At 40.9% G+C, this 17,112-nt stretch overlaps 1 protein-coding gene across 13 annotated transcripts in view; it reads right to left on the reverse strand.

Moving 5' to 3' along the window:
• FHOD3 (formin homology 2 domain containing 3) overlaps positions 1 to 17,112 on the reverse strand; it is a 650,322-nt gene that overhangs the window by 183,505 nt on the left and 449,705 nt on the right. For all 13 annotated transcript variants that reach the window (XM_045007832.1, XM_045007840.1, XM_045007828.1 and 10 more), the window contains one exon: positions 2,934 to 3,045. In XM_045007832.1, coding sequence (XP_044863767.1) covers positions 2,934 to 3,045 — 112 coding nt within the window. The remainder of the gene's footprint in view (positions 1 to 2,933; positions 3,046 to 17,112) is intronic.

Genomic DNA, 17,112 nt, shown 5'->3' on the forward strand with positions numbered 1-17,112 from the left:
GCCCAGGAGAAGACTAATACTATAGGTGAGGAGTAAGGTGCAATTGGTACTGCTGTGTGAGAATTCATCCACTAACAGAGGTTCAGCTGTATATCTCTAGTAGTCATAAGCACTAACAGGTAACAACCTTTACATTTGGAGACGCCTCTGCACCTTTTATATTTGTTTTTTATTAAGCTTATTATGTGCATGTACATTCTTTCATCTGATTTTAGGAACATCAGTATTAATCTCCTGAATATCTAACTCTGCTTTGATAAGGCCGGGAAACATGAACTATTCTGCTAATACAGGCTGCTTACAAGTCAGATAAAAGCAGCCAAAGTTGCAGAAACAATAAGCACAAACAGGATGTTACCGTGCTCAGTTCAGACACAACGCTTTAATCTCTGTATTAAAAAAAGATGCTTCTGATAAAGTAGCAGCTGGAGGCACTGTAGGATTCCTACACCACTTTCCAGCCCCCCCAGTATACAACACATTAATTGAAAGGAGAGAGTTCTCTCTAAGCTAAGAACAGACAGCAGAAAAAAATTAAATAAGGGAGGGTAAGCAAGAGGGTGCTCCGTATGTTCTAGGGACTGTACAGTTCCTCACCTATGATCTGCTTTTATCCATTATTAAGCCAGCAGCTTCTATGGAGCTTTGTACTTCAGTTTGCATATGGATGTATTCTAGCAGAGAAATCACAGATGGGATCACTTGGAAACAGGGTTGAATTATTAAGGTTGGGGGATTTTTTTTTTTGGTTAATCATGTGTGGTACACATGTTAAAGAATTATGTCATATCTCATCGCCTTGCATGTGAATGAAAAACAGGGCTTTTTTCAAAGCAGCATTGAATTTAATTAGCTAGCTCCAAGATTTATGATAAAATTTCCAAAACAAGGCATGTAACATATTCTTCCTCTTTTCTTCCATCTAATAAACAAATCTTTTAAAGCAGGTCTGCCACCGTTAAAAGGCAGCAATTACCAGCTGTAATTAAAAAGGCAGCATCACCACAACTGCAAAATAAATGCTGTTCCTCTGATGATCTTAAAAAAAACCCCAAACCCTAAACAGACAGGACAATAACACACGCCTCTTTTGTAGTTTCTTATTTTACTCTTCAGGGATTTCTAATATAATTGAAAGGGGCATTTTTTAAAAGCATAGTAGATATGTAAAGATAACAAGTTATTTGTGAAACCATGATGCAATATGCCTCCCCACTGGTATGAGAATTCCAATAATCTCCCACTTTGCTTTCAACAATCATCTAACCACAAATATCCTTTTTCAAAATTTTATGTTGATGTTCAAATTGTTTCATTACTTTTTGAGGGGAGTGAAATGTAGGCCTGAGGCCATCCTACAGGATATAAAAGGGATGGCACATGGTAGCATGTCCCCCCCCCCACATTGTTTAATGGTGTTTGCTAGCATGGGAACAGCTGGTGATTTGAACATATTGAGACTATAAGTGAGTTCAGAGGGCTGAGGAAATACTACAATTGGCTGTAAAAATAAATCATAGAACTCACTATTACATGAGCACTATAAGTACATTTCTGCTGTATAGCATTCTAAGGTTTATGGGTTTTAATTCAAAACAGAAAACCAACCTGAACAGTCCACATTTTTAAAGTATCCCCTTGCCTTCCACCCAGCCACAGAGGATTTATGGCTCTTTTTTAATCTTTTCAACACACCCATTCTGATAGTTAAAAGTGAAAACTGGTAACTTTCTCTTCTCTCTCTAACATACCATACCCTGCGTCTGTTCTCACCAATCATTTTTTTTAATTTAACCATAACGAGTCATTTGAAGAAGTTCAGCAGCAAGGCGAAACTTCCAAGGATGGGAACTTTGTTTTAATCTCCATGTGTGTGAGACCACAACAATGGGTCTGCAGCCTCACAAACCTTCCTGGAGTCAAAGGAACAGTTCAAATCAAAAGAGCACATCCTTAGAGTTCTGCAATATTTTTGTGGGAAGAACCACCCAAAAAAACCCCACCATAACATTTTTGTTCGTTTTTTATTGTGTGCACATTTTTTAATTCAAGTTTTTTTTCTGGACGTAAAGGATGACAGGTCTCAGCATAATGTCTGCTGGAGGATATTACAGCAATGCAACAAACAGAACATTGTCTATGTACCGTTCAAACTGGCACTACGTTTGTTTAGGTTTTTTGGATGACAAAAGGACAACACTGATGACGTGTTTTTTCTCCATGTTAGATAGACACTTTTAAGCAGGAAGAGAAAGCATGATCCTGTGGTTAGGGCACTCACCCACTCACTCACAACTTGGGAGACCAGAGTTCAGTTCCTTGCTTTGCCACAGACTTCTTCTGTGACCGGGTAAGTCATTCAGTCTCTCATCTGTAAAATGGGAATAACCGCTTTTCCCTACCTCATGGGGATGTTGTGAAAATTATTACACTAAAAATTGTGAGGCCTCTAGATATCCCAGTAAATCCCATAGAGATAGATATTGGACCTTAGATAGACTCATTATGGAGAAGTTCCATATAGTCTTAGAATCTTAGTAGGAAAACAAAGTAACTTCGACTTGCTGGTAACACTGAAGACAGGTTTCATCAATGTCTTTAATGTATATTTTCACTATGTTACAGATTCTGATATGCTTATTCATGTTAAATGGTATCTTACCCCACCAGCAGCCCTAATGAAACCCATGGAATTATTTAGAGAAGAAAGTACTTCTCACAGTGACTCCGTGTTATATTAATACTTTAAACATGTTTAAAAAAAATCAAGCAGCAGTTTTGTAAAATGACTGTGGGACAAATAATCACTGAGGAAGATTCCTCTAGGATGAACAGACAAACCACACACCACAGCTGAAATCTTGGCCTCACTGAAATCAATGGCAAAACTCTCAGTGAAGCCTAGATTTCACTCTATATTATCAGCTACTCACCTCTCTTCTCATCTACTGTGGATACTGCTTGGATTAAAAGTGGTGCATTGGATTCTGTATACTCCACAAACACCAGCTGCAGTTTCAGTGCTGTTTTTACCACCAGACGGAACTGAAAGAAAAGAAAGTAACTTGTCATTCAGCAGCTCACAGTATTTCCAGATGTGCTGCATGCCACTGTACCAGATGTAAGCACTGCATTTTGGCTTGAGGCAGCAATGGCAACAATATGAGAGAATGAAGTTATTTGAGCCACATAAATAAAAGTTCTGCACAGCCAGTTGGCCTAGCAGTTCACTGATAGGACAGCACTCTCCCCATTAATTGCAGCTCAGTCTTAACTCCAAAACTGAGGCTCCAAAGTGCGTAACAAACATGACAATACATTCCTCACACCCCCTAGATAGTCCCTGGTCAAAGCATGATAGACACTGAATCTAATGATCTGAGAACCTCATCTCCTAACACAGTATTTATTGTTTATTACTTGTGAGTGTTTAACATGGTCAGATTTCAAGCTCATCCTCCCTCTCACACAATAGGATATGATTTTTCCCTGCTTTCTTTTTCATTTCTTATAATATTTCTATTTAATAGCATTAAACAGATTGAAATTAATTAAGCATGGAACCTGGGAGAAGCGTGTTTATACTTAGCTGTCCCAGAAAACTCTATCATAAAATGGCCCTTTTGTATTCTAGGAGGGGAGCATTGAGTTTGTAACCTGCTAACAAGAAAACAAAAACTCTATCAATGAGCTGGGCCTCCCATCATTTATTCTTTGAGTCCAGAAAAGGCCCAACTTTGCTTTCTATGATGAAATTCTCATCCAGCTGAAATCACTGGCAATTCCCGTTGACTTCAGTAGTTTCATCCATAGATTTCTCAGTAACAGAGAGGAGGGTTTGTCTATGAGATAATTTCCAAAGCACACAGTGGGAGCAGTTACACGCTCTCATATAAACACCCACAGACCTGACTTCTGACAAAGCCTTCTCCCCTGCAAGGTAAATTTCACCAAATAATGCAGAGTCTCACATATAAAAAACACTGAAAGAAGGAGAACTTTTAAACGGACAGGATTGTGCATGGTCAGCGGAGAGGAATTGTATCGGAATGGCTGTCATGGGTTAAAACTATTCTATTCTCAGTCCTCCAAAGCCATGGATTTAAAGCTGGAGAAAAGGGTGATTGTAAAAGCGTGGCTCACCCCTTGATGACTGAAGCTAGCTAACGCTGATTACAGAATGAGCCAGACCTGGGAGAGATCCTGGTGGCTGACTTATAAACAGGGATCCTAGTTTTCCATGATAAAGAAAACAAAATTCTCTGATTAAAAATACCCCATAAAAATCCATGTTTTTCTGCGATTAAAATGAAACACTGAACTTTAGTTCCCCTAGCCACAATGGGGAGCCCTGCTGCCTAGGACTGACAGCCCGAACTGAGCCGCATTTTTCCACAGCTAAAGGGATTTTGAAGATCCCTGCTTATAAACGGCAATAGAAGTGTGTGAGTCCGCATAGAGAATGTGAAAAGCTCCTGCAAGGTATACCTTGAGACCAAGGGCACTGTGACAGAGAGGAGCTGCAGCGAACAGGAGGCTCTTGCTAGAGACCCAGAGTGACAGATAGATTTGGGCCTGAAAGTCTGAACTGGAAGACTGAGCTCCAGCCAAGGAAAGCCTGAGAGACTTTTGGGAGACTCCTGGGACTTACCTCTGGGAAGAAGGGCTGGTGATTCCCTGCCTAAAGGGAAAGAGTGAATTAACTGGGGTTTGGGCCAGTATATAAAGACTCAATTAAAACATTCCCCTACTGGGGTCCCATTTATTATCTGTGGACAGTGAGTTATTAAGAGGTACTGAAGAAGGGAGAAATTGGTAGCAGGACATGGCAGAACAGCCACACTCCAACATACCAGGATCGAGCAAGGCTCTGTAAGATTGGGTATTTGTAACTTTTATTCGTTTTATCTGTTGAAAGCTAACCAAGGGCTTGAAGAATATGTCATTAAATAGAGCAATGTGGTCACTCTACCAATATAATAATTTTTGCCTGCTTTATATTTAACACGTATCCGTGCAGAGACAGGACACTCTAAACAGCAGTTCGCAAACTATGGGGCAGGCCTCCCAAGGGAGACGTGGGAATGTGTCAAGGGAGGTGCAAGTTCTGGCTCTCCTTCCCCCCCCCCCTTATTCCCTCGCCTGGAGGCAGCCCAGGCTCAGGCTCTCCTCACCCCACTTCCCATCTCTCACCTGGAGGCAGTGGGGCTGTGACTGTCAGCCCCGGAGTGGCAGCAGTGTAGAAGTAAGGGTGGCAATCAGGAACTAAGTCTGCTGTGAAAAGTGATATTTGTCAATATCACTTTTCACATTGCTGCCCTTACTTCTGTGCTGCTGCTGGCGCAGTGCTGTCTTCAGAGCTGAGTGATGATACATGTACTTGGATGGGAGGTGTAAACAACTACAGACACAAAGAAGAGGGGCCCGATCAAATAATTTTGAGAACCACGGCTCTAAAAGAATCCGAGCATTACTGTCTTATCACATCAGTAGGCAGGAAAGTAAGTGAGACACAGATCACCAGTTCCTAAAACACATTTGTCGCATTCCAAGAAAAATCATTGTCCCAAAAACTATTGCTTCAAGGACATATATATAGTTGGTCTGTCTAACTATGGTACTTATAGTGCCCATTATCAGTATCTGAGAGCCTCACAATCTTTAATGTATTTATCCTCACAACATCCTACGAGTTACGAAAATACTATTATCCCTGTTTTCAGATTAGGAACTGAGACACAGAAAGATAAAGGGCAATTGACTTTTAATAAGATTCATTGTGACACTACCAGGGTACACTCTGGACTGATGAACAGATATGTCCCCTCAGTTCACCAGCCTGGGGGGGCCTTTCACACTGCTTTGCTGTGAGAGCTACCATTCCTAGTCTGCTCTCACACAGCCTCCAGCATGCAAGTTACTCTCAGTTATATTGTATGAGTGTTACAGCCAGCCACTCGTGAATTATACTGCAGAGCAATACCAGCAAATTCCCAGTCCCTGACTTTCCCCCAGAAACGTACGTCTTATACTGCCCAGCTCTCTCCTGGACAATACATACTCATGTTAAGTCCGTCATTTTATTAACAAATGATATGCACAAATCCTGTTATCCCAAGTGGAGTTTCCCAAACACTTCAATACAAACACACTGGTTTAGATAAATCAGTAAAATAAATGTATTAACTTCAGAAAGAGAGATTTTAAGTGATTACAAGTGATGATGCATAAAAGTCAGAATTGGTTACAAGAAAATAAATGTAAAACAATGCTAAGCCCTCACTTAACAAGCTGAAAGAACTCAAGCAAAGTCTCTCTCACCACACGTTTAAGCAGTTTTATTGGCTGAATCTCTGTCAGTCAGGATCCCTCCCCCAGTCCAAAGCTATTCCCTTTGCTCATCAGGTGTTGTGGATGCCATGGGTAGACAGAAAGGGTGGAATAATTTGGAGTGTCTCCTCTCTCCATTTATAGTTCTTTCTCTTCTTTGAGAACCATCTCCAGTTGGGATTCAGAAGACAGAAAATCTGTGTGGACTCCAACCCCCCAGCTGTTTCTTTGTCAAGAAGTAGATTTTCACCCACATCCTCTTTCCTGCCAAAAAATGGCCACTTAACCAGGTGATGGTCCATTTGATTTTACTGACACCTGGATGAGGTATTGGGCATTGGCTCTGGGGAACTGGTTTGTGGCTGCTGCCCCCAGACTTGGAACATGTTTAGTAGTACCATACAGAAGAATCCTATAACTTTACATGCAATGCTGCCACACATAGTTTACCAAGACAATAATGATCAGCAAATTATAAGTTTTCAAATGATACCTCACAAGGCATACTTTTACAGGGCTATGATACATTTTGTAAAAAGGGGTGAACATAGGGATACAGACAGTCACATTCAGGTGTTTAAGTCACTTATGAAAATGGGAGTTGCAGCTCTGAGAGGCGTAATACCTAAATACCTTTAAAAGGCTGTATGTAGTGTTATGGTAGCCAGAAGAGCTCTGGGTAAGCTAGTAACTTGCCTCTCTCAGTAACAGAAGTTGGTCAAATAAAAAATATTACCTCACCTACCTTCTCTCTTTAAAAAAATTGGGCCTCTGTCACTTTCTCAAGATCACTCAAGCAGTCCATGGAAGAACAGGGTCTTAAACCCAGGTTTTCCAAGTCCCAGGTTAGCACCCTAATCACCAGACTGTCTAGTGACCCCTTGTTTTAAGAAAGCAGTGAAGGAACTAATGAAAATCAGATGCTTATAGATGGCCTTCTAATAATGTGGTGCAAAACTCAATTAAATAAGGAGTATCTGGGGATGATTTTTATTGTTTAATTATAATTTAAAACTATTAATCAATTTTATATTTAGGGCCCAGACAAGGTCTCTTGAGCTATGCGCTGCACAAATGTTTAAGCAGAGTCTCTTCTCTGAAAAGCTTGCAACTTAAGATCCAAGGACATCTTACTGTAGGCCATAACTTTTGACTTTCCTTAGAACTTTAGGCTCAGTCACACGGGTCACTGCTGACTGGATCCATATGGAGGTATCTGGGAGCGAAGTCACATACAACTTCCAATGGACAAAACCAGTGTGAGATGTTGAGCTTTAAAAACTACCCATCTGTAATTCCACTATCTCCTCCATTAAGCAAAGGGCCATTTTGTGATCTCAGCATGCTAACTGTTGGTCATGGCTATCCGTGGTGGTCTACTAAGTCCATTTATTCTTCCATTCAGCTTGTATCTGGTATGCTATAAATCCTGTAAACCCTTAGGGCCAATGTGACTGTTTCAGCCTAATAAGGTTTCCGTATATGGATTTACTGAAGCACAGTCTGACTTTTTGAGTTTTCTCTGCTGCTGTCAGCCTACTGTGTGGATACTAGACCATTAGATGGCTGCTGGGCATAATCCAGCAAGCAAGACCTGGAGGAAGAGGTGATTATATATTTTTTTCCTTTTAAATTGTAGGTTATGGCCTCATATAATTTTGGCAATGGGAGGATGTTTTTAATTCAGTTATAAAATTACACATTTTCTGGGTTCATTTGGCTCCAAATGGAGTAAAAACAGACAAAAAAAATATTGGGGAAATAGGTATGTGTAAAACCACATGACCAAACTGGTTGGTGACGTTAATCACTTTAGTGGACAATGGATTTAGATGCTGTTAACTGTTTTCATCTCTTTGTCAATTAGATTTGTTGGCAGCGGATGAGGCTCTGGGTGTGATGCGCACTTCAACATAAAATGATACTGAAAGCACTTGGACTGCTGATTTGTACTAAAGCAGGACTTTTATGTAGAATGGTCAATTTGCCCCCAAAATGATTTTTTTGGAGGGAAAGAAACTATTCATAAATTTGGATCAAATTTGTGGCAACCGGAAAAAAAATGGATTTTTTAAAAAAGCAAAATAGTTGATTTCAGCCATTTTGAAATGAATCATTTCAACTTGTTTTGAAAGAAATGCTTACTTACTGTAATGCCTACTTACAAGATGTGATGCAGACGTGTATTTCACTTGAGTGTGTATGCACACAGCATATTGGAACCAGAGATTTCTGCCTAGCAGTACTTGTAGAGGGGCAGTGCTCGTGCCTCGTGGCCATAGCCCTCTTCCTCTGGCTATATGAGGCGGCACCATCCCGACCCCCCCCCAGTTCCTTTTCATCAAACACCCAGACTCCAATGCAGAGGGGATGGACGGGGTTGTGGACTACACGTCTGCATCACATCTCAAAGGACCACAATTACAATAAGTAACCGTTCCTTCCACTTCTTCAATTAAATGCAGCCATGTATTTCACATAGGTGATTCACAAGCAGTACCGCCAGGGAATAGGGCACACAGTCTATTTAAACAAGGACCGAAGGACTGCCTTCCCAAAGCTTGCATGTGTTCTGGATGTCACGGTAATGGCATAATGGTTCATAAACATATGCATCGACGACCATGTCACAGCCCTGCAAATATCTAATATAGAGATGTCATTTAAGCTATTGACGTAGCTTGTGCTCTCATAGAATGAGCTTGCACCCATAGAGAGGTCATAGCTGAAGTCATTTTGTATGCAGTCTGCATTCAGGAAGTTATCCATGTACAGATTGTCTGTGAGGAGACTGCATGTCCTTTCATACAGTCTGCACATGACACATACAGACGAGACAAAGCTTGAAAAGGTTTAGTCTTGTCCAGATAAAAGACCAGACATCATCTGATATCCAATATGTGAAGACACTGCCTTCTCTGGAGATGAATGTGTCAAAAACCACAGGGAAATATACCGCCTGGTTTAAATTAAACCGAGGGGCCACTTCAGACACAAATTTCAGGTGGAGCCACAACATCACTTTGTCTTTGGAGAACTGCATATAAGGAGGCTCTACCATCAAAGCCTGCAACTCACACACTCTCTTTGAAGATGTTATTGCCACGAGGAATGCAGTTTTTTGACATAAGAGAGGAAAAGGATAGGATACCAAAGGAGGTCCCATCAGAACCATTAAGACCACATTAAGGTCCCACAGGGGAACTGGTTCTTGCACCAGCGGATGGAAACAAAGAATTGGAAGCACCAATCTTCCATGAATGGGTGGATGAAAGGCTGAGATTGCTGTTAGCTGCATGAGCAAAGTGTAAGGCCCAATGACTGCAGATGCAGCAAATACTTCAAGATGTCATGGATACTAGTCAACATTGGCTGAACTCTGTGGGCCAATGACCACACTGAAAAACGCTTCCACTTTGCCGAATAGGCCATCCTGGTTGAGGGTTTTCTAATACTGAATAGGACTACTGAACAGCTGCTGAACATTGCTCTTCCTCCTCATTCAACCATGGAACAGTCACGCCACGAGATGCAGAGTGTGACCATGATTCTGCCTGACCAGGTCGGGATAGAAAGGAAGGAATATGGGAGGCTGAATTGACAGCACAAGAAAGTTGGAAAACCAGCACTGTCTTGGCCATAGGGAAAAAATCTGTTTCAGTTCAAACCAAACTGCTTTCCCCCACCCCAGATTTTGTGGTTCAGCCCCTCCCCCAAAAAATCAATTATTGGCTCAGGTCTAATTTGTACCTTTGGGGAGGATAAGGGTGAAACAAGAGCATGAAACTGCCAAACAATCCCTTATTTAGTTTCCACAGTGTCTACACAGTTCTAAAATTATCAAGGGTACTACATTCATGGTGAGGTACTATAACCGTTTTAAAGTTACATTATGCATGGTATCTCAGGTCAAAACAAAACAGTAGTTTCAGACTATGGACTTTAAAGAGCCATTCGTTTATTATTAAATATCACCATCTAGTAAGTAGGATTTTTACATTTCTTAGTCAATGGGCTTTAAAAGGCTTTTGCAGGTTTCAAGGCATTTCTTTTCAGTATTTAAGATGGTATCTGCAGTATGAGAAAAATGTAAATATTTTGATCTCCTAACCTTGCTAAGTGGGAAGAAAGAGCATCAAACATATAACTCTGTAGCCTTATTTTTTCAAACCATAGCAATAGATAAGATTAAAGATGCTAAATATTGATTTAATACACCCATAAACCAAATCTTTAATGTTCACATGAATCAGCAACACATTATGGTTACTGATGTGTAGCTCACAATGCCAGTATGTAGCTCACTAATTTGGTCAGTGTAACTCTAAAAATATTATCTTAGGTATAACCCCTGGCTGAAATAACTAAGGCTCCTAATTTCATAAGGTGAGATTCTATGAGGTGCAACACAAAACTTGCAGCCGAAGGGGAGGCGAGAAAAGACAAGCTTATTACTGGCATCACATAATCTTTTCCCCTCTCTACCCAACTCAAGGGGCTGTAATTAGCTTTTTCCCTATGGGTACCAAGTTGTGCCTTTGCCTCAATTCCACTAAAAACTTTCCATGTTTGTAGTATCCTTTTTACCCTCCCATGAACACCACAACCCTGGGTTCCAATCTGTGTACTTGAGCACAGTGATGCTCTGAGAGTGTCTTGATAATTCTGGTGCATATACTACCTTTTTTCTGTATTTCATATATTACAGCGATTAGAAATTTGCTAAAGTAAACAGCCAAGTAATATATCACAGAATTATAGGGGCAATAATTAAATTATTACTCATAATGCCTAGCTGTTTTTTTAGTCAATCAATGCTTCGCAGAGCATACAGAGTAGGTATTTACACCTTGACACAATAAATGCATGGTCCATCCCAAACCACTCAACAGACTGCAGTGTCACACAAATGACTTTTCCACACCAAGGGTTAGTAGCAGATAAATAAAGAGGAGGATGCCAGGGTGGGACCTGGATTCCTGTCTGAAACACTACAAGGGAAACAGACACTGAAGTAGAATGAAGAATGAAATTCAGTCTATTTGGAACACTAGTCTCAGGGCAGATGTCAGAAACAATGACCCAAAAGCCTAGCAGAACAGAAATCCCAACTCCAGTGCCTTCCACTCACACAAAAGTATATATAGCTTCCACAAAGGTGCTTGCTGAACAAATAAAAAACATTTCAACAGCCACAGCTAAAAACCAACACTAAATTAGATCATTTCACGAATAGAGGAAACAACACAAAAGAGAGAAAATGGTCTTCTATACTCTGATGACAATTAGGTCTATCAAAGCCCCTGGTAGGGTATTTTTAGGAAGTAGTGCAAGGCATGTTTGTTAACACTGGATTTCAATTTTTCATAAATTAGGCCCATGGGTAGGGGTATTTTCCCAATCCAGGGGTGAAAGGGATTGAGGTAGAGACTGCACTGGTTGTTGGCAATCATTTTAATCTATGTATTGCATCCAGACACCACAGTGATGGGTGCAATACACAAAGTTCTGTGTTCTATTCCCAAACTCCTGAATCATCAACTTCCAATGAAAACTGTGTTTAAATCATTTAAGCTGTTTCTAAGATATACCAGACTTCTTACACTTTGTAATAAAGGAGGATGAATTGTTTCCTGTAGGATTTTAAATAGCAAGCCAAATTACTAAGAAAATCTGTAGGACACATGCAACTTTGATTTAACAGGAGGTGGTGCAGTCAGAACAATCATAAGCAGAAACAGACTGCAAAGGTACAACTGTGGCATCTTATGAGACAACAGCATCATCACAGTGTGATCAGTTTGGGGTTGTGATTAATTCCATATTTTTCCTGCTTTTCTTAAGGTATTTACAATTTTACCTTGCAAATACCACTGTGTGAGAAAAAAAGATGTCAGCCCTTTAGGGTTATAAATACATCCGCTGACCCAAGGAAGCGATGTTTCACTAATTGCAAACCAGGTTTTGAGATTGAGCCTGGATTCTTAAATCACTGAAGGCTGTGGTGTCAATGTTTTTCTGAAGGATGCTGGAGGGGATTGAGAGGGGGAAGTGATGTTCACAAAGTACTTTGTTCTTTTCACATCACTTGCCAGCCAATCCACAGAGAGGAAATGATGTTAGCATCTTCTGGCTAAAGATAAAATGTAGCCATCACTGTAAAAGGGGAAAGCAAGGAAGGGAAGAAACATTAACATTTTCCCTCTAAGCATCTTTTACACTGTACAGTGAGTTTGGCAGTTCCTTCCTGTTTTATCTCTTTACATTAAGACAATCAGAATAATGTATTACAAAGCTAGACAAACATACTGCACAACAGAGATTGCAAGATTAATATTCCAATGAAGGGCCTCATTCCAATTGTTAACCATTCCCCTAGAAAAACCTAAAACTTTACAGGGGAAGTTGACAAAAGGTTCACTAACTAGTGTTCAAAATAATATTCACTTTGTGCAGCTTTTAGCAATTTAGGCATCTTACTTTTTAATTTTTAAAGGAATTCCTAACATTGTAAATTCAGTGTTCACTGGACGCAACATAGTTACTCCAGAATTACACCAAAATAACTGAGGGATTAATTTAGCTCACTGAATTTTAGTCACTTGAGGCCTGAGCCAACGCACACTGAAATCACTGGGAGTCCTTCCAGTGAGTCAGGCCTTCAGCATATTGTCATGCTACATAAGAGACTGAGATTCAAGTTGCCCCTTGGGATATTACACCTCAGACCAGCAAGTGGCAGGAGTACAGAAAAGTCAAAACTCTCTTCTTCATTGGGGAGATTCATACTACAGTAGAACCTCAGAGTTACAAACACCAGAGTTATGAACTGACGGGTCAACCACACACCATATTTGGAACCAGAAGTAGGCAATCAGGCAGCAGCAGAGACCAAAAAAAAATACAGTACAATACTGTATTAAATGTAAACTACTAAAAAAATTAAGGGAAAGTTTAAAAATAAAGATTTGACGACGTAAGGAAACTATTCCTGTGCTTGTTTCATTTAAATTAAAATGGTTAAACGCAGCATTTTTCTTCTGCATAGTAAAGTTTCAAAGTTGTATTAAGCCAATGTTCAGTTGTAAACTTTTGAAAGAATAACGAATGTTTTGTTTAGAATCACAAACTTTTCAGAATTATGAACAACCTCCATTCCCAAGGTGTTCATAACTGAGGTTCTACTGTACTTTATTCTCAGCACCTTCTCGATCCATGTAGCAGTCCCCAGAAGGGTTGCAATTATGTTTGGCTCTAAGGTTGTTGCTGTAATAAAGCCACTACTTATGCAAAGATGGAGAGAAGGCAAAGTATTGGACCTAAATAAACAATAGGTAACTCTCTCTTACTCAGATGGGCCTAGAAGTTGTACTAAACATTGCAGCTCTCCCTCAGGCAAAACTCCCTCTGATATGTAAGGGAGTTTTGCTTGAGTAAGTATTGCAGTATTAGAATCTTGGGTGATGGGGAGAGCTTCCCATCAATGTTGGTGCAAAGTGGAGTGGAATGAGAACAAGTTAGATGTTGCAGTGGTACAGGTGGGAGACTGCATCACTAAAATAGGAGGAAAATAAATATGTTCAGGGAATGTAAAGCCAAAGCGTATCTGGTTCATGGTGCACTCTTATTATTGTAAAAATCTAAATTATTCCATTAAAAAACCATTTGAATATTTTTTAAATCCAAAGGTCCAACTACAATAGGAGCATCTTCAATAGGAAGAGAAGCACAAAATTAAGCATTATGGACCATTCTATTTTATTATAAAATGACCGTAGCATCAAAAAGTTCTATTGACAGTAGTCCAGTTTACGACCCCAGTTCATTATCCTAATTTCATTTATTCTAATTATCCACTTATTTATTTGAGACAAAAGAGAGAGGGGAAGATATAACTATCAGAACCAAAATGTTCCATGATAACTGGCACACACCTAGAAAGACAAAACACAATACAAAATTATGTTGTGATATCAGAATTAGTGCTGATTATATTGCCTATTATCTCTTAAACCCACATATGTCTAAGAGCTAGTAATAAAAGAAGCAAAGAATTAAATTATTTTGCAGCAAGCAAAAACATAAAGGCTATTATCTGTTACACGAAGGAAGAGAGGCACTTTGAAATATTTGAAGTCAAAGGACAAATTGCTGCAAATATTTGCTTTTGTCAAGTATCAGAGGAGCAGCCGTGTTAGTCTGGATCTGTAAAAGCAGCGAAGAGTCCTGTGGTACCTTATAGACCAGGGGTCGGCAACCGGTGGCTCGCGGCTCGCCAGGGTAAGCACCCTGGCGGGCCGGCCCGGTTTGTTTATCTGCCGCGTTGGCAAGTTCGGCCGATTGCGGCTCCCACTGGCCGCGGTTCGCGGTCCCAGGCCAATGCGGGAGGCAGGAAGCTGCGGCCAGAACATCCCTCGGCTCGCGCCGCTTCCTGCCTCCCGCATTGGCCTGGGACCGCGAACCGCGGCCAGTGGGAGCCGCGATCGGCCGAACTTGCCGACGCGGCAGATAAACAAACCGGGCCAGCCTGCCAGGGTGCTTACCCTGGCGAGCCGCGAGCCATCGGTTGCCGACCCCTGTTATAGACTAACAGACGTATTGGAGCATGAGCTTTCGTGGGTGAATACCCACTTCATCGGATGCATGTAGTGGAAATTTCCAGGGGCAGGTGTGTGTGTGTATATATATATATGCAAGCAAGAATCAGGCTAGAGATAACAAAGTTAGTTCAATCAGGGAGGATGAGGTCCTCTTCTAGCAGTTGAGGTGAGAAAACCAAGGGAGGAGAAACTGCTTTTGTAGTTGGCTAGCCATTCACAGTCTTTGTTTAATCCTGAGCTGATGGTGTCAAATTTGCAGATGGCAGCAGGGTCAAAACTATATTATTATTTGTATGCAGTAGCACTGAGAGGCCCCAGCTTTATTGTGCCCTCTGTAAAAATAAGGAGAAGCTCGACCCTGCTCCAAAGAGTTTACAGTATAAACAGAGGACAAGAGACAACAGATGGATACAACAGACAGAATGAAATTATACTTGTCAGCACGATAAGCAGTGGTCACAACCCACGGGCCACCTAACCTCTGTCAGGATTTTGTAAGCAAGACGGTGGAGGAGAGTTTTATATATTTGACCCCAATCCTTGATACACAGAATTTTGCTGCATATGCAGTTGAAGATTCAGCGCTTACCATTAATCTATGACTATTACTAATTATATAACACCAAAAGTGTGCTAGCTGCTTTATAGGAATATAAGAAGCCTGCTCTGAATAATTTGCCCTAGAAGGGCATTTTCCTACTTTAATTAATGATAGAAGGGGGGAAACGATCGCCCTCTACCTTCACAAAGAACAGTAGCTTTGGCATATATGGCAGATATGGCTATGGGACCTGAATTCCAAAGCTGATTCTTGAAAATCCCATACTGATTGCCAAAGCATTGTTAGACCATATCCTGGATCACTTCCACAGCTTGCATCTTGTATTGTAATGAGACATGAAACGTACTGTCTTTGTGCCAGCGCAGTACTCTGCCCTTCAAAGAGCAGAATGTATATAGGAGACCTTCTAAGTAATGTATGAGAGGAAGCTCATGGTAAAAAAAAAAAGTGGAAATAAACTAGAAGAGAATGCTGGACTGCCCAAAGCAAATAATTTATGCACACTGCACCAGATTTTGAGCCGGTGTAAATCGGCGAAGCTGTATTTAATTTAATGCAGTTATGATGACTTGTTCCAGCTGAGGATCTCTCTCACTGTAATCGCCTTTCAAAATGAGAAGCTGAAAAAAAAGGTCGTGAGCTTGATACTCCATGTTATGCAAGGTGAGAGCAGGCAGGGAGAAAATGTTGCTTTATTAAGACGCACACTTGCATCTCTCACTGAATTCATTAGGAGTTGCAGGGACTGATAATCTTTGAAAATTTGAGAGACAAGGTGGGTGAGGAAATGTCTTTTATTGGACCAACTTCTGTTGGTCTCTCTAATATCCTGGGACTGACACAGCTAAAACTACACTGCACACATTTGAAAATCTGGCCATTTATATACAGGTGGCTCAATATTGATTTAGGCAACTATTACTATTTATTATAAATTATTATTGATTTGTATTATTGTAGTAACAAGGAGCCATGGACCAAGACCCCATTGTGCTAGGTCAGCAGACCAGAACAAAAATAAGTCCCTGCCCCAAAGAGCCTAAAGTCTAAGTTACTTTAGGCATAATTATGGGATGTACTATGTACTGTGACAAAGCTCCTCCTCTACCTTGGTGGGTCCTGCGCTTATTGGCAGATTTTGCTAGCCTCAGAGATCTTCCTGTGTTGGATCAGGAGTTGGGAGGTTTGGGGGGAACCTGGGCCCGCCCTCTACTCTGGGTTCCAGCCCAGGGCCCTGTGGATTGCAGCTGTCTATAGTGCCTCCTGCAACAGCTGCACGACAGCTACAACTCCCTGGGCTACTTCCCCATGGCCTCCTCCAAACACCTTCTTTCCTTCTTTATCCTCACCACAGGACCTTCCTCCTGGTGTCTGATAATGCTTGTACTGCTCAGTCCTCCAGCAGCACACCCTCTCACTCTCAGCTTCTTGCGCCCAGCTCCTCACACGTGCATCACAAATTGAAGTTAGCTCCCTTTTAAACCCAGCTGCCCTGATTAGCCTGCCTTGATTGATTCTAGCAGCTTCTTGATTGGCTGCAGGTGTTCTAATCAGCCTGTCTGCCTTAATTGTTTCCAGAAAGTTCCTGATTGTTCTGGAACCTTCCCTGTTACCTTACCC

This window comes from Mauremys mutica, chromosome 2 (genome assembly GCF_020497125.1).
Source record: "Mauremys mutica isolate MM-2020 ecotype Southern chromosome 2, ASM2049712v1, whole genome shotgun sequence".
In the NCBI taxonomy this organism is placed as follows: domain Eukaryota; kingdom Metazoa; phylum Chordata; order Testudines; family Geoemydidae; genus Mauremys; species Mauremys mutica.